Source organism: Panthera pardus, unplaced genomic scaffold (assembly GCF_024362965.1).
Source record: "Panthera pardus isolate Hobbes unplaced genomic scaffold, ASM2436296v1 HiC_scaffold_20, whole genome shotgun sequence".
Lineage (NCBI taxonomy): Eukaryota > Metazoa > Chordata > Mammalia > Carnivora > Felidae > Panthera > Panthera pardus.
Window position 1 is genome coordinate 79,348,842 of NW_026526766.1, and position 18,110 is coordinate 79,366,951.

General features: G+C 48.7%; 1 protein-coding gene across 1 annotated transcript in view; it reads right to left on the reverse strand.

Annotated features, from left to right (window-relative positions):
- Window positions 1-14,569, reverse strand: part of CDK5RAP2 (CDK5 regulatory subunit associated protein 2) — a 169,809-nt gene extending 155,240 nt beyond the window's left edge. Inside the window, 3 exon segments of the mRNA XM_019454024.2 lie at window positions 2,074-2,141; window positions 5,145-5,212; window positions 14,386-14,569. Coding sequence (XP_019309569.2) covers window positions 2,074-2,141; window positions 5,145-5,212; window positions 14,386-14,444 — 195 coding nt within the window. The 5' untranslated portion in view covers window positions 14,445-14,569.
- Between the last annotated feature and the right edge of the window lie 3,541 nt (window positions 14,570-18,110).

The following is an 18,110-nucleotide window of genomic DNA, read 5'->3' on the forward strand; positions in this document are numbered from 1 at the left end:
TGCTGACTTTAAAATTAGCATTCGACGCCAACAGCATTTCCTACAAGCATCCCACAGAAAGTTCGGACCACCTCTGCGTAGAGCTCATGCGCGTAACAGCTCAGGCCAAATGAAACATTTCAGCGACTCATAAAGACTTGAAAGGGAGACACTGGGAACACTGTGGTCATTTCAATTTCAACAGCAGAATTTGCTCTTGAAAATGCTACAATAAAAAATATTAATGCCATAAAAACCTAACAGCAGCCGGAGGACCACAGCCATAAAGAAAAAGCATAAATCCTGAAATGTATCGGCACAGAAGACTCCCTCTCGCCTTCCAGAACAACAGCATTTAGGTCATCCAGAACCCATCTGGAGAAGGGACACTTGAATCACACGGCAGAGTAGAAAAACTAATAACGAATTTAACAACAGTGAAGAGGAGAGGAGCTCTGCGTCGGGCCGAGAGGTGCTCACTTAATCCTGCCAGCAGCCTGAAGAAGCAGAAACTGTCAACACCCCCAGTCTAAAGACAGTGCAGACAGATTACGCGACTGGCCCGAGGTCACTCGTGAGCAGTGAACCTGCAGGCAGCCTGGGTCCAGGGGCCACGGTCTGCCAGGTCACATCCCTGCACCTCAGTTTCTCCTAGGGTCGGACTCAAGTCTAAGATTCCTTCCGGCTCAAAAAGCAGACAATAACACGCGAAACGAAAATTCTAAGATTCTGTTAAGTTTTTCCACCTAGGAATAAAATTCAAAGCCGTGCCCTTCAAAAATTAAATAACTCTGTGTCTTGCGGATCGGCTTCCATATTAAAGTAACATACATGAAGAGCTAAATCTTTCAAGTGCCCAGCTCAGAGCAAGAGCTCAATAAACAGTGGCTATTCTTACTCTGAGGATAAAACAGAAACAGCCATTTAATAGCAGAGCACGTTTTAATTATACACGATGTGGAATAATCAAATCTCATTTGATTGAGGCCCCAGACCCCACAGCATAGATGGAGTTGTACAGTTGAAATGAGAACAACTCAAAGCTCAGAAATTACTTGTTTCCATTAGAGATCTGACAAGTCATTTCTTCAATTGGTCACTGGTGGTTTGCAGATAACTATTAGCAGTAATGAGTATTCTAAATTAAATCCAGAGACAGTACCGCTCTGTTCTGTAAAGACAACTGGGGAGGGAGAGACGTAACTGTGGAACGTCCTTCTCTCCGTCCTCCGTCTTCTCCCTGATAAATATCTCCTGTGTCTTGCATAGTATGGATTTCATTTGGCTGCAAATGAAGAAGGGTCTAATTCTTCCCATGACAAATGAGAGCGCTGAACAGGTAACTTGTTAAGGAGAATTGGAATTGGGAAAATAACCTTATTTTCCTGTTCCTTGACAACAAACCCCCTCTGTTAACAAATGGAAGACACAATGCGGGAAGACACTAAGCATGGAGGCCAAATCCATCACCACGTAAGGCGTCCTCAGATGCTATACACAACCGCCCTGGGCGCAGGCTGCTCGCGTTTTGTTCCACAGCAACAAAGATGAAGCCTATGAAAAGCAAGGAGGTGGCACAGAGCAGCGGCAGGAATAAAGGTTTTGGAATCCTTAAAAACCTGGATTCAAATCCCAGCCCCACCACTCAAGTATCACGTGACTGTAAGCGAGTCTCTCCTAGGCTTACGACTTATCTGTAAAATGTAAAATACCTCAAAGAGTTATAGCAAGGATTAAGTGGGGACCATCAATAACATGCCTCACGTTACAGGGAAGCCCTTGGCAAATATTAGCGCCTCTCCGCTGGGCAGTATGGTAATATCCTGACGTTCAGGACCCCAGAAATACGTCAAACTCCCCAAAGCTGGAAATTGCTGGTCCTGTCAGAACCCGCATCTGGCCCGGGACAGAAGGGCCGGCTGCACAGGTAGGGAACAGCCGTACGGAGAGCGCCCCCAAGAGGCAGTACCGCCCGCAACTCTGGCGTGATCCAGCTTCGACACCTCGCAAGAAATACAGCTCCCGCCTGGGCCTGCCTGGACCGCGGCAGCAGACGTGATTTGTTAGGGATGATGATCTGGTATCTCCACTTACATTTTCAAAGTCCTTCATGTTCCGTGCTCTGGTGGGAGACACTGTTTCTTCGGACACATTTGGGAGCACTATAAAAAGGTAAAACAGACACAGGAAAACGGCATGGTACGCAAACCACCCAGCATCCCTGTTAGGGAACAGAACCCAGAAAAGAAAAAAACAAAAACATGAACAGCTTCCACAGTACATTCTGCTGGCACTTTCTGTCTACTGTGATTTACTGACTTGAGTCCAGGGAAAGCTCTAAACCATTATATTTCAGGTATTTACAAATTACTTCAAGGAGCCCCAGTGTAACCTGTCGGAGAACGAACCCACAAAACGCACTGGGCATGTGGCCAACCCCAACTGTCCCGATAGGTGCTTCCTCTGTGATCGTCAGGAAGTTATTTCACTGAACGGGATACCACCTTCCCGTGTCAGCAATTCAAGCATGTCTAACTGCCTGGGGTTGGCAAATTTTTTCTTAAAACGCCAGACAATCAATATTTTAGGCTCTGTAGGCCATAAGCAAAGCCTAAAATCTGTCATAACTGGCCAACTCTTCTGCTGGAGCACAACAGCCACAGACAATTCATAAGTAAGGAAGCTGTGTTCCAAGAAGTGTTTTCAAAAGCAGGCAACAGGTTGAAAACTGCCCCATCCTTGCTTTAGGGCGATTACAGACTTTGCCACCGCCCAAAGCTTTTCACAGCTCCTCTACTCCAACAAACATTCATCGCACACCTCCTCTGTGCCAATCACCATCCTAGTGCTGGGGAAACAATGGTGAGAGAGACACTGATCCCGCCTAAAGGCTCTCGATCTAGTAGGCAAGACAGAGATGCAGACAAACTGGTACCACGCTGTAGAAAGTGCCTGGTGCTTTTTAAGTGTTGGGTGAAATGTGCACTGAGTAAATGAATGAATCCATTCTTCCAACAAATATGCATTGAGGGCCTCCTCTCTGCTAGGCACCATTCTAGATGTGGCCACGTCAGGAAACGAAACAAATGGAGCTGACAGTCTCAAGAGAGAAGACAGACAATGAACAAAATAAGAGGGCAATTAGATAGTATGTTAAAAAGAGATAAAGGCTATGGAGAAAAATTCAGTGGCGAAGGATTGGAAATATCCAGGGTGGGGTGAGGATTGCTATTTTAAGTAAGGTGGCTAAATCAGGAAGGTCTCACTGAGAAGGTGTCCTCTGGGCAGACCTGAAGAAAAGGGCAAAGGGAGATACCTGAGGTGGGAGGGTGCCCAGTGGATGTAAGAACCAGCCGCAGGGGCCCGGAGGACACTAAACAGTGGGACCGCAGGAGAGGAGGTAAGGGAGGTGCTGGGGGGCAGGCTGTGCCTGGCTTTATAGGCTCTTCTCGGGACTGGGGAGCCACCAGAGGGCTCCAAGCTACGGAGGAACATGGCTGGACTTGGGTTTCGACAGGTTCCCTCAGGCTGCCTCGCCGAGACCAGACTGAAAGGAGCTTAGAGGGAGACAAGGGCACCAGCCAGAGTACTGGAACAATCCAGGCCAGAGATCACGGTGGCTTAGCACAGGTAGTAAGATGATACTCAGGGAAGAAGGGGTCTGATTCTGGAGGTTTTTAAAGTCACCAATCAACAGGAATAAATGAAGTAAGTGAAATGTGTAAGTTCCAGAGAGGAAAGAACACCAAAGTGAACCTGGGGAGAGCCAAAGAAGGTGGTGAGCTTTGAGGTGAGTCTTAAAGAGGCAGCAGGCAGATGAAGGCAAAAGGAAGAAGAAACTTCACAGGCAAAGGCCTAGAGGCAGGCATGGCGTTCAGAAACCAGTGGGCACAAGAGGCTCGGAGGTGGAGGTGGGCAGGGGCACACTGTAAAGAACCCTGCGTAGCAGACAAGGGCACACAGATCTGTTTCCCTGGCTCTCAGACACCCCGTGCTCTGCCGAGGCCTGCGTCCCTATCTAGGTCCTACTTGTTCGTCAAGTCTCAGCTCCAGGATCAATGTCTTAAACTCTTGCCTGACCGCCTCCCCCTCATCCTCCCTCACAGCACCTTTTTTTATATGATTTGTCATGACACTTCTCTGTTGAACTATCTTCTAGGCTTGACTGTGACCACGTTCAAGGTTGGATCCCAGTGCTCAGCCCCGGGCTGGGCACAGAGCGATGTACAAACACTGTGGACTGAAGCAAGGAGCAGGCCCATCAATTTTCGGCAGGAAGAATAGCGATTGCTGGATTTTGTGTGTAAGGTAGAAGTCAACAGGTTCTGAAGGAAACCCTGAGGGTGGCCTTTAAGTATTCTCCAGAAATAAACCTCAGGACACTTAACACTGTCTGTTCTAAAAACTTCCTTCTGCAAGTCTTCTCGCTTTGGAAAAGAGAAAAAAACAACCCACAAGTCAAAATATCTCTTCAGATATTTTAAAAAGGCAAATTATTAGCACTTCCCAAAGATACTTCTAATAGCATTCGCTTCTTTCAGAAACAAAACTTGGGAAGAATGCTTAGCAAAAGCCGAGCTGCCCAGCAGAGACGCTCCTCGCAACCCAGCTTCCGCACAACAGACTGCTTATTTCCTCGGCGCCGTGTCCCGTGGTCTGACCAACTATTTGTCTCCAAAGGGCAGGCTGCTGTCGGAATGCTGGGCCTCGGCCAGCAGATGGAAGCCAGCGGCCTGCCGGGAAGGCCTTGGCACACCGCGCTCAGAGGGCAGTGCTCAGGGCCTGCAGCCACGCGGCAGCAGGGGGCAGCAGGCCCTCCACACCTGACCAGGTCACCACTTCGACACGCAGCCTCCGTGCAGGCGCTCGGCTCGGCAAACACCGGCTGAATCTCTACGCGTCTGGTGGCAACAAAAGAACTCCCGAAACAGGGCCTGGAGGACATCAGTTCCCCCAGGCCAGTGTTTAAGAGAGGAGGTGAACAGCAACTCAGTAGGTATGTAAAATACCGAACGCCCACGGGGAGCACCTAGCCATGCCAGGGGAGGCCCTGGGCCCCGGAGACATCGAAGCCCAGTCCTAGGCTCAAGGCCACAAGGCCTTCATGGTCTAGTGTCTACTTCCCTCACTCTTACTCAAGAGACTGCCCGGCTTTGTATACTTACCACCATTCCCCAAACCAGCAATGGGGCTGATGCCATCCACGTCGTCTGGTAAATTGGGAACAAGGCCACTAGGAGAGAGCATGTGCAGGAGGAGATGAGTTAGTGTTTGAACAGACCGTCAGGACTGCCCGGACTGCACATGACAATCATCAGGCCGCAACCAATGAGGGACACACTGCTGAGTGACCCGGGAGACGTGAAGCGCAGAGGTTAAGAACTCAGGCTCTGGGGCTCTAACACTTAATAGCTGAGTGACCTTCAGTAAGGATGGTCATTCATCCATTCATTCATTCATTCGTATATCAAGTGTTCTGTGAGCCATTCATGTGCTCGGTGCAGAAGCACTTTGCCAACTATAAACGTGTTTCTGAGTCCCACTGCGTATTTTACATGGAGATACCAACCCTCTACCTGTAAACATTAAATGAGTTAATGTTTATAACACTCAGCACACAATACTCACTAAATGGTTACCTACTGGTTTTGTCATTCCTAGTATTATCGCTATTAATACACTTTTCACAACCAAAAATAAGCTCCCAAGACGTAGGCACCAATTCAGATGCCTTAAGAATGTCACATAAAAATGCAAAATTCACTGATCCAAGAAATTTTACCGGTTGAATTATAAAAATAGGTTAAGTGAGGATCTGAAGACACTGACAGAAAACTAAGCCATAATAGGAGGCGTGGTTTGACACAAAAGACACTACCCCGGATTCTATTCGAAGCTCTGCCATATACCTCTCCAAGCCTCACTTCCTTCCTCCCTAAAAGGAGAACAGCAGCTACATCGTAAGTAATTGGCAATCAAACAAGACACAAAGTGCTCAGCAAGGTACCTGGCATATTGTGGGCACTCCTTAAATGGGAGCAAAATACTGCTGTCACCATGAAACATACAGTGCTTTGTAATTTACAAAAGATTTACCATCGTGAGAGCTGCCCGAGAGGCCACGCGTTTTCAGAGGGGGGCACCACGGCGTAGATAATTTCAGTGGCCTGGCCAGAGTCACACAGCAACCAAGTCAAGAACCCAAATCTTTTCTGTCTAACCCCCAATAATGCTTCCCCGTCCCAAGCTATCAACTAGAGACTGAGGGACACTCAGCTTCCCTTCCCAGCAGTGTTCTCTCCACGTTTCTAAATCCAAATCCATCCTGTTCCTAGGACAATTCTGCCTGATCACCAAATTGTGGCGTTGGCAACAGATCTTTGTGGTCAGAACCGAGCAAAAAACTGGAGATCACAAAATTCCAACATCACAAGAATGATTACATAATATGTGTCTGCTGTAAAGATAACTGAGAAAAACTTCAGCAGAATGTGCCTTCAACTATGAAAAACTAAATACATGTACACTAGGGTCACCTCAAATCCTTCTTGGAAACTAGGTGGGCTATACATCCATTAAAAGACAAAGAAAAATATTAAAAATCCTCATTTGTAGGAAAATGGGAGAGATTTCCTCCATTTTAATTTTCTATAATTCTCCATTCCCTCTAATAAGCATCAGTAGAAGGAGACACTCCATTCTCTAAATTGAATAGTAAAAGTTCAAATCAAGTTCGACCACCACCTTCTTTGCAGATGGTGGCCCAGGGGCCCTAAGTCATACACCAGCTTACCGGTCAAGTTTAGCCTACGTCTGGTCTTACATTCCCAGTCTGGGTTCTCTCCACCACAGCCACTAACTTACCACCACTGGCTGAAATGGCCCATCAGTTACTCAAGCCAGGATCAACCACGGTTGAAAACTACATGGCAGGCAAAGCCAAAGAATTTGGTCTCAGACAAGTTTCCAAGAGGCAAACAATGAAGTCTGAAAAATGACATTTGACATCCCAATTATTAAAAGAAACCGCTATTTAATGCAGAAGTTCCTGCCTGGTTCCTGCCAAATTTCCACTTGGGTTTTACATACCCACTTTTAAAATGCTATGAATCTCTGTCATCTGCAATCTCCAGTCAGTTCTAGCCACCCTCCAGCTTCAAGTGGCTCCCTCTCCCCACTCGGATCATTCACTCTTAGCCTTAGGCCTAGGTTGAAATCAGAACTATGCAAGCGAAAGCAGAGGGCTGAGGTACAATCTTATCATGGTATTGATGGGGGAGACTAAGGCGCAGAAAGGAGAAGGAACCTCTTTGCTCAAAATCACAAGGGGTTATCAGCAAAGCAGAGACCAAAATCCAGGTTTCTTTGTGTCCGTGTCACCGCTAACCTGTGCCTGGGCCGCCCAAAGCTCCCATACGAACACGGCACATGGTCAGCGCCGGTTTCCTCACATGCCAGATACAGCATCATCTAACAACCTTCCCTGCAGGGGCACCCACAGTGAACGAGCACCCCACTAGGATGGGCAGCCTCCTACTGAAGCCTCACCATGGCCCTTCTACAGCAGGTGGCGGTTTTAAAGGCTGCCTTTTTTTTTAACAGGGAAAACAGAAACTCAGAAAAGTCAGTCTGCTGAAAAGACCCAAGCTGGCTTGATTTCGAACCCCATGCCCTTAATCTCTACACCGCCCTGGTGCCCCTTACACCTTCCTCAAGGAAGACATGGCGAGCTCCAAACGAACCCAGGCAGAGGACTTCCAGTGATCGGCACAGGGCACGGCCGCTGAGGCTGCTTTTTATGGACTCTCTGTCGAGCAAATGAAGAGACGCTCACCTGTGCTTCACCACCTCGCCCTCCCGTCTTGGTCCTACCGCCACCCAAAAGGCACAGTCACTTTCTGTGCTGTATGTGGCAGCAGGCACCGTCCATTCACACCACAAGACCCAACAAGGTCTAGAGGACTAAGCGTCTCGTTGATAAGGCGTTGGGAGAGCTGGGAATAGAACCGGGCGTCACATTCAGAAAACAATTACAGCAGGTGCACCTCTGTCTGTCTCTTGACAACCCACTTCTCGTTACGTGTTATGTATTCTTAGAGAAGAAATATATAAATACAGAAAATACAGACAAAAGAAGACATACAGGTGGCCGACGGGCACAGGAAAAGATGCTCGTCATCACTCATCATCAGGGGAGATGCAAATCAAAACCACAATGAGGTCTCACCTCCCACCTGTCAGAATGGCTACAATCAAAGAGAAAAGAAGTAAGTATTGGCAAGGACGTGGAGGAACAGGAACCCTCATGCACTGCTGGTGGGAGTGCAAACCGGTACAGCCACTGTGGGAAACAGTATGGAGGTTCCTCAAAAAATTACAACTAGAGGGGCGCCTGGGTGGCTCAGTCGGTTAAGCATCCGACTTCGGCGCAGGTCATGATCTCACGGTCCATGGGTTCGACCCCTGCGTCAGGCTCTGTGCTGACAGCTCAGAGCCTGGAGCCTGCTTCGGATTCTGTGTCTCCCTCTCTCTCTGGCCCTCCCCTGCTCATGCTCTGTCTCCCTCTCAGTCAAAAATAAATAAGCATTAAAAAAATTTTTTTCTTAATAAATAAACATTTTAAAAAACTTTTTAAATTAAAATTAGAATTACCACATGACCCAGTAATCCCACTACTGGACATTTACCCAAAGAAAACGAAAACACTAATTTGAGAAGATGCACCCCTATGTTTATCGCAGAATTATTTACAATAGCCAAAGATATGGCAGCTGTGTGTCTTATTCTGCAGCATCTTTTCTTTATGTGTCCTGAAGATGTTTTCATGACCGTACGAACAGATCTACCTTCATGCTTTAACTCCCACAAAGCATTGGACAGCAGTGTTTTTCAAACTTTACTGACCATGACCCATAGACGGAAATATATTAGCCTTGATTCTTGAAGTGCTTTCCATTCTGTACTGTTCTGTTTTTTTAATTCTGGCTGAAACTTACTAAATTGAATTTCATGAGTTGTCAATGGGTCACAGTCTGAAATACACTTTGGAAAGGATGTGTGTTTACCCGATCCCCTGACGGTAATGCAATTTGTTTCCAACTTGTTCCTTTTACAAACAATGCTTTATGAATATCCTCATACAGGTCTCCCTGTGCACATGCATGAGAATTTCTCTAAGGTAAAAAGGAGTGGAATTGCTAGGTCAAAATATATTCACATATTTTGAAGGGGCAAAGGATTTGAAAAGACAGTGGACCCTTGAACAACATAAGTAGCGCTGCGCAGGTCCACTTATACGGGGATCGTTTTCAATAAATACCGAACAGTACCGTAAATGTATTTTCTCTTCATTGTGCTTTTAATAACATTTTCTTTTCTCTAGCTTACTTTACTGTAAGAATACAGTATATAATACATATAACACACAAAATATGTGTTAATCGACTGTATACATTATGACTAAGACTTCCGGTTAACAATAGGCCATTAGTAGTTAAGTTTTGGGGGGAGTCAAAAGTTACAAGTGGATTTTCCACTGCGTGGGACATCGTGCCCCCAACCCCCATGTTGTTCAAGGGTGAACCATATACAAGCGGCTAAAAAAAGCATAAGAAAAACTGTCCGGCATCATTAGTCGTTAGGGAAATGCAAAACGATACCACAGTGAGATATCGTGTCACGCCCCCAAGGATGGCCACGATCAAACGACAGACCAGAAGTGTCCACAAGGCTGTGAAGATATAAGAGCCTTCATACGCTGCTGGTGGGAGCATAAAAAGGTGCAGCCCCTTTGGAAAAGTGTTGGACAGTTCCTCCAAATGTCGAACATACGCGGAGTTAACACATGACCCAGCCATTCTATCCCCAGATATACGCCCACGAGAAACAACACAGGCCCACACAAAAACCGGTGCACAAACGTCTGTAGCAACAATATTCACAACAGCCAAAAAAGCAGAAACCACCCAAATGTCATCAACCAATGAATGAGTGAGGAGGTGGGGTTAGATGAAGGCAGGAGGGTGGCGCCCGCACGAATGGGATTAGTGCCCTCACAAGGGTTCCTCTTCCTCTCTCTGCTCTCCGCCACGTGTGGAGAGATGGTGAGAAGTCAGCAGTCTACAACCCGCAAGAGGGCTCTCACCAGAACTCAACCATGCTGGCACTCTGACCCTGGGACTTCCAGTCTCAGAAACTGGAGAAATAAATTCTGTTGTCCATACATCGCCCAGTCTACGGCATTTTTGTTACAGCAGCCCAAGCTAAGACGGGGAGTGACGGGCGGGCACGGGGTTTCTTTTTCAGACGAGGAAACTATTCGGAAATGAGATCAGGGTGATGATGGGACAATTCCGTAAATATACTGAAAATCACTGAACGGTGTATTTTAAATGGGTGAACTTTATGGCATACAAACTGTATTTCAATACAGTGGTTTTTAAAAAACACACATGGGCACATCTTTGACACCAAATTGTGTTCCAGAAAGTCTACCAGTGGACACACTGTGTGTGCGCTCTTTCACAGCTATTACAAAGGAGCATTTCACTACTAAACATGGAGCCTGTATTTACATGGTATTTATCTTTTTAGAGAGTGAACAAAACCGACTCATTCGACAAACACTTGTTGATCCTCTCCTATGTGCCAGATGTGGTTCTAGGTCTGAAGACACAGTCGGGATCAAGCCAGACATGCTCCCGGCCCTTACTAAGCTTATACTGGGGACTGGGAACAGGTTCCTCACACTGGGAACGAGATCCAAGATCAGCCTCGGATCAAGCCTTCAAACCTTCACCTAAATTTCATTCCACCATCTTCCTTTTCCACCTCCTGCCACAGAAGTCCACGAAGGCATTCTCTGCCTGACGAAGTACAACGGTGCACAAACTTACAGGAAAACATATCTTTTTGGTCTGCCCCTAACCAGACAGCAAGCACTTAATGGTCATGCACTGAAGGAACCTACAGATGAACAAGCCTGGGCCCAGGCCTTAGGAAGCTCACAGTTAGAGAGAGGAAGAACCCTGGGCATAAAAACAAAGGGACAAATCCAGGGTCGTGGGCACCGAGGATTCTGTCCAGGAAACAGTGCGATGCCGTAACAGTCAAACAAAAACAGCTAACATTTCATGCACCCCCAGTGGGTCTCAGGCACATAATCCATACGACCTGGCTTCATCCACATGGTCACCCAACAAATAGATATTATCACTGAAGAGAAACTCAGTCTCAGAAGGGTTAAGTGAACTACGAAAGCAACTCGGCTAGTAACTGGGGGAAGCAGGACTCAGAACCAGTCATCCTGAGTACAAAGCCCGGTTTCTTTCGACCCGGGCAGGACTTAATCGAGGGCCTTAGCTTGGGCAAGGTTCCCGGGCCTGGGATGGGAGCCTGACTCTCAAGGGGCTGGAGCTCTCTGGGGCACCCACAGGTGATCAGGTTTGGAGAGAATGACACACACTGACCTGATTCAACAAAAGCCTGAGGACAAACTGGACTTCGGTTTAGTCTCTAAAACTGGGGCTTGGAAATTACCAAGCAGAAGGGTGCTCATATTAGAATAAAAAGAGGTGATTTTATTCCAGGATTTTTCTCTTGCACCGTGACCATCTAATGGAGAAGCTATCTGTCTCAGGACACTTCGGCCGCCCTTTCAGGGCCAGTCCAAGTGCCAGTAGCTCCCTAAAATCTTCCCGGTCTTCTCAGAACTGGTTCAGAGAACTAATTCGAAGGCAGGACGGACACCGAGAGCCAGGCTCTGGAGTCAGTAAGCCTGGATTTAAATGGTCTCGATCATGTGCTTTTCTGTGGGACCCCAGACCATCCACCTCACCTCTCTGAGCCTCAGTGTGCCCACCTGTAAAAAGAGGATAAAACTGTCACCTCCCATTTATGTACCTGATACCAGCTGGGGAAGTGGAGTCACGAAGATGAACAAAACACAGCCCCTGCTCTCAAACAGGCCAGAGTCTAATCAGGGCGACGGACACGTCACAGTCATACCTGCACCGCCCAGGGCAGGAGCCACCAGCCACAGGTATCTGCCGAGCACTTGAAATGTGGTTAATCCAAATCAAGAAGTGACATTAAGTGTGAGGTGCATATCGGATTTCAAAGGCTTTGTAACATAAAAGGGAATGTAAGATATTCCACTAATAATTTTGTTATTGTTTGCGAGTTAGAATGACAATACACGGAAAGATTGGGTTAAATAAAATATATGACTAGAAGTAATTTCACTTGTTTCTCGTTTACCTTTTTTCATCGTGGCTGCTGGAAAAGTTTAAATTACATACACGGCTCACGATATATTTCTACTGAGCAGCGTCAGTCAATAAAACTCAGTGAGGTCAATAAGGACAGGGACTGGGGTCAGTGATGGTAGTGGGGGCTGGAAGCGTGCGGAGGGCCCGGGTGGGGGGTGGGGGGGGAGGCGTGGCATTGAAATCTAACTGAGACCTGAAAAATAAGAGGCTTTAATAAGGCAAAGGGGAGCAGGGAAGGCACCCGGGCAGCAGGAAGAGCGAGTACGCGGGCCCAACAGTAAGAAAGAACAAGGCAAGGCCATTTGTGACAAAGGGTTTGGCAACCAGGCAGAGGGCAGTGTTTGGGGAGGAGACAGGGAGGGACAGAAAGGACAAAGGAGGTACTGAGGTCAATGGGGCCAGGCTAATGAAGGACCTTGGAAGCAACATTAAAGTACTTCACCCTGAGGGGCGTGGGGAGCCAGGGAGGGTCTGAAGCAGGGAAGAGATTAGTCAGGGTCCCGCGAAGGCAGGGAGAAGAGACAAGGGGGAGGATCTGCTCCTTGTGGGGCTGCTGCTCCGTGTCAGACACCGGCCAAAGCCCCTTCAGATTCACCCATCTCACAGATGATGAAAACTGAGGCTCGCGAGCGAAGAACGAGAGACTTGCCCAAGACCACAGGGCTGTTAAACAGAGAACTGGGATCGAAACCCACCTGGGTGTGGGTCAGATGGCACTGAGACAGGAAGAGATGAGAGAAAAACAATGGACTTTATCTTACTGGCACAGAGAAGCATTAAACATACCATGCAGCAGACTATCCGATTCACATTTTAAAAAGGCTTTCAAACTCTAGTATCAAGGACAGTGCTGGTGAGAGGTCGTCCCCAAATAAGATTGGGGTGGTGGTAGTAAGATGAAGAGAAAGGGACTTGAACTACCACAGGATCCAATCAGGCAGGAGCTGCCAAGGGCCTTGCTCTGCGCCTGATACATAACAGGTTCTCAAACAAGAGTAACCGCCTCTCCAGGTTTGCCCAAGATAGGACCAGATTATGCCTGCTGTCTAGGCATAAATATTAATTGTGCCCACGTCACTCTTAAAATTGCCCCGGACTGCACAGTAGATAACGAGGGAACCCTTTCACTGAGGGTCTGTTGACGAAAACCAGCAGCCCCTCCCTGGCAGAGCTGGATAAACACTGCAGATTCTCAGTCAGGGCTCTCGTCCACATCCTTCTCCCCACTCTCCAGCAGGAGGCCCAGAAAACCAAAGGGCTCCAGCCCTGGAGCAGGCTGGGGCTCTGTCAGGCCTTCCTGCCAAAAAGAAAGCCACCGGGCCCCACCAGCAATGTGGACTCCAACAGCCTCTTGGGACAGGTGCATTGGGAGGCCACTCTCAGCCCTCATTCCCCAAACTGTAGTACTGATGATGATGAGGATGTAATGATAACACAGGATCCATTTTCAAGCACCGGTTCTGTGCCAAGCACTGGGAAGGCATCTTCTCTTTAAATCTCCTCATCCCATCTCCGTTGGGTAGATATTACTACTAGTCCCATTTTACAGACGGGAAAACAGGCTAAATCATTTTACCAAAGTCACCCAACTAGTCGGTTTAAAGGGTGGGATCTGAATCCAGTTCTGGCCAACTCCAGCCAAGGTTCTTAACCGCTGCACTTCACTGCCTCCGTCTTGGTGGCCACTATGTGAGCCGGTGAGCAAAGTCTGGACAAACCAACTACCTCCCCACGATGAAAGCAAACCCCCAAATCAGAATGAACCTCAAGTGCCCCCAAGGGCGCTGCCCCTCAACCAGCCCCTACTAATGGTACACCCCCAGAGGTCCCCCTCGCCACCCTCTTTCAGGAAACCCCTTACTTGACCCTCACACCCTCTTCAAAGCACGTCTCGAAATAACCCCACGGAGGTGTGAGGCGGGTCAGGACCCCTACCCCGCACCCCCGACCCCACACTCAGTATCAGCTGCTATAGGTGCTCGAGACACCTACCCCAAGACCCCAACCCACACACTGCCCCCGTCCGGAAGCCCTCAATCACCCTCAAGAGCAAACCCCCAAGTCTCCGTTAGGGTGTACCCCCCATCAGCGGGAATCCCGGCCGCGTCACCGCGCCCCTGCAAAGCCCGGGCCGCACCTGCAGCCGCCGAGCGTCCCGGGGAGGGTGACGTCCTCTTCCAACACCGACTCCATCATGGACACAGAGAAGGTGGTGGCGTTGGTGTCCGTGGCGGCGGCGCCAACTGGTTCCCCCGGCTGTCGCGACCCGCAGACTCCCCAGGTCCCCGCCCCCTCCAATCCTGCTCTTGTTCGGACTCTGGCGGCGCCGCTGGAATTCAAACCGCAGCCGCCGCCATCTTTCCCGGCGCTTCTTCCTACGGAAACGAGGCGGGGTCATCGAGGCGCGCGCAGTGAAGCCGAATAGCAGGGGCCAGAGGCAGGGCAGAGAAGCGCGGGCGGGTGCCATCTTGACTAAGGGCAAGAGCATTCGCACTTGCCCAGCAAGACTAAGGAAAGAAAGGCAGGCTGCCATTTTTTGTGAGGGCACTCAGGCCGAGGCCAGGGCACGCGCCATCTTTATTGAGGGCAAAGGCAGGCCTAGGTCCGTTAATTTAAGCGGGAGATGGGAACCAACCCTCAAAGTTCACCGACCCTCGAAGTTCCTAACCCAGTATGTGCTTCTCTAGAATAATGACCCCTAACCTTAGGGTCTGTGCCTCCAAAAGGCTTCCGCCTCGAGCTGAAACTCAGATAATCCAGGGCTGCGTCACTTGAGAAGAATCCTACCTGTGGAATCCCACCTCAAGCAGCCATTTGCACACTTAGGTTGAAGCAAATAAGCTCATCCTTTTGAGCCAGTGGTCGGAAACATTCCTCCAATCTCTCACCAGGGATCCCTTATTCCTTTTAGGGCTCAAGCGCACCTGAGATCAGTAAACTGAGGCCCAGAGAGAGGAAATGACTCTCCCAAAGCCGTGCACCGTAAGCGTGTCGACAGCAGCCACACGCACGGCTCCTGCCAACTAGATCGGGGCTCTCCACAACGCTGGCTGCCGTTCTTAATGCACAGATCAATCACTAAACACAGATAATTTTGACAGAGCTGGGTCAGTGAAGTCAACCTTTCTCTCCCCATCTCAGCATTGCTACCTTCCTCTGCAGGCGGTCAGAAGGATCCTGGATGAAAATGACCTGAAAAGATGGGTGAGCAGGTAGATGGTGACTTTCCCTGTAATCATGTATAAGTCCTCCTTCTGCCTCAGTTTCCTCACGCCTGAGTGGAAGTGTACTTTCCAAAAGAGACCTTCTCCAACCCCCTAACGTAAATCAAGGCCTTTCTTGTATTCTTAGCAGCTCAGATTTTTTTGTGGCAATCACAGTTTGCAATAATGTATTTCTGTGTTTTCAAAAAAAAAAAAGTCTTCCTTTTGGGACATCTGGGTGACTCAGTCAGTTAAGCGCTTGACTCTTAGTTTCTCTCTCTCTGCCCCTCCCCCATTTGCTCTCTATCTCTTTCTTAAAAATAAATCAATAACAAGCTTTAAAAAAAATTCTTCCTCTCGGGGCGCCTGGGTGGCTCAGTCGGTTGAGCGTCCGACTTCGGCTCAGGTCACGATCTTGCGGTCCGTGAGTTCCAGCCCCGCATCAGGCTCTGGGCTGATGGCCCAGAGCCTGGAGCCTGCTTCCGATTCTGTGTCTCCCTCTCTCTCTGCCCCTCCCCCGTTCATGCTCTGTCTCTCTCTGTCCCAAAAATAAATAAATGTTAAAAAAAAAAAAAAATTAAAAAAAAAAAATTCTTCCTCTTGCTCTAGCCTGGAAACTCCATGAGGCAGAAACTGTGTCCTGAATTGTTCACTGCTATGTCCCCAACACTATGCCTGCCACCCAGAAGGTGTTTTAAAACAGATGTTGAATGAATGCTCCCATCAGTCTGGAAAAGGGGGTTAATACCTGTCCCGCAAGGTTGTAGTGAGGCTGTGAGGATGATCTGAGACGGCTTTAGTAGCCCCGTCGATGGTAATCCCGTCAGTCACTCGTCCCAATCCTTTATGACCTTCAGTGAAGTCTACAAAACCCATGGTCCTGCCCCTTCCCTCTTCCTTAGCCAGCTCTGCACCCACCCCTAAATCAACAACCCCCGAAACAACAGCCTGAAACAGAGAGTGGGCAGGAACCGGTCGGCACATCAGATGCCCCGGCCCAGGGAATGGGCAGTCCTCGACGCCTGGAACGGTGCTAAGTTCAACCAAAGAGTTGAGTGTGTCCAAAAGCAGGGCAGCTGGAGGGGGCAGGATGCCTGCCCTGGTTCTGCCCACTGACTCTCTGTGATCTCTGCAGACCACTCTTCCGGGCCTTACAGTACATACATCTCTAAGATCAGAAGGTTGGACTGCATGGATGTCTCAGGACCTCACTGCTCTTTGTGTTTATTTCAAAGCCACAGCTTGAGACACCACCCATTCTGTTCCTGGGGAGGGAGGTTGAGTTGCTAATCATCACTTCCCAAGTGAAAGAGCTAGCTTTCCATCCAGCAGATGAAAAGCTCTTGAGGAAAGAAACGAGAGAGAGGACTCACACATTTTGAGCGTCTGTCACGTATGCCTTGTGTCCAGCATGTCACAAGGCGTCACCTCGCTGACATCCCGCGGCAGAGTCCTCTGGAACAGGTGCGACCGTCATCACCGTTTTACCCACAGATAAGAAGACTGAGACCAAAAGAGGTAAAAATAACCCAGTCCCGGTCTCACTGCTGGTCAGTCGCAGAGCTGGGACTGGAGCCCAGGTCCCGCTAAACTCCAATGCCCTGATTATTTCCGGCCGCCCGTCTTTCCTATTTATTTTTCTCTGCTTGAGAATCTAGGAGGGAGAGGTGAGGTCTACACCCAGAAAACAGCATTTCAGTGATGTGTTCACCGGACTCTTCTCCTCCGGCCACTGCTTCCGGGTGGCCAGGAGGTGTATGTTAGTGTGGGCAGTGTGACTGCAGTGCTGGAAGTCAGGGCAGCCAGATTCTGACTCTGGAAAGTCCTCCAACTTATCCCGTGACTGGGGCCCCTTCCCCTTGCTCCTCCTTGATGTTCCCATGCATAAAATGGGGCAGACAGTGCTGGGCTCACATGGCTGCGTTATCTAATTGGATGCTTTGGAAACTATAAAGAAAGAGCCTGTGAGGAGCTCTCCTTCCGATGAATACATCGCCCTGTCTAGCAAATGACTGTGTTCCTGGATGGTGTGTGCTAAACCCTTTAGTGAACCTGGAAACTGAAAACAGCATCAATTGACAACGGATAGCCTATGCGGGAAGTTGTTTTTCCCATGTTCACGGTCACGGAGGAAGCCCTTTGCCCCGTCTGTGTCTCATCCTGCCCTTTCTTTCTGCCAGGCCTGCAGATGATGTCACTCCCACCAGCTGTTTGTGCTATCTGGCGCCCTCTCCTTGACAACAGCCACCCCGCCACAAAGCTGGCATTATTATTCTTTGGGCCAGGTCACAGCGAATGGCTGGGAGGAAGTCGCTTCCAGCCAGATGTTTCTCATTAGGGTAGAACCCTCCTGAAGCTGTAGCAGTTCAACCATCTCATCAAGACACGTGAGCTGCCATTACTCACAGCAAAAACAACTTTGTAGCATGAATACATCCACGTTGGAGCGAGTGCCCCCCTCTACAGACGAGGAAACTAAGGCTCAGGGAAGGAAAGAGACTTGCCAAAGACTTACTTGCTTTTTCTTTCTTTGTTTCTTTGTTTCTTTCTTCCTTCCTCTCTTTCCATTTTTCTTAGCTCTTCATTTAGAAATAATTCGACTCAGAAAAAAACCTTCGAAAACAGTACAAAACGTGCCCCGCGTAGGCGTCACCCGGCT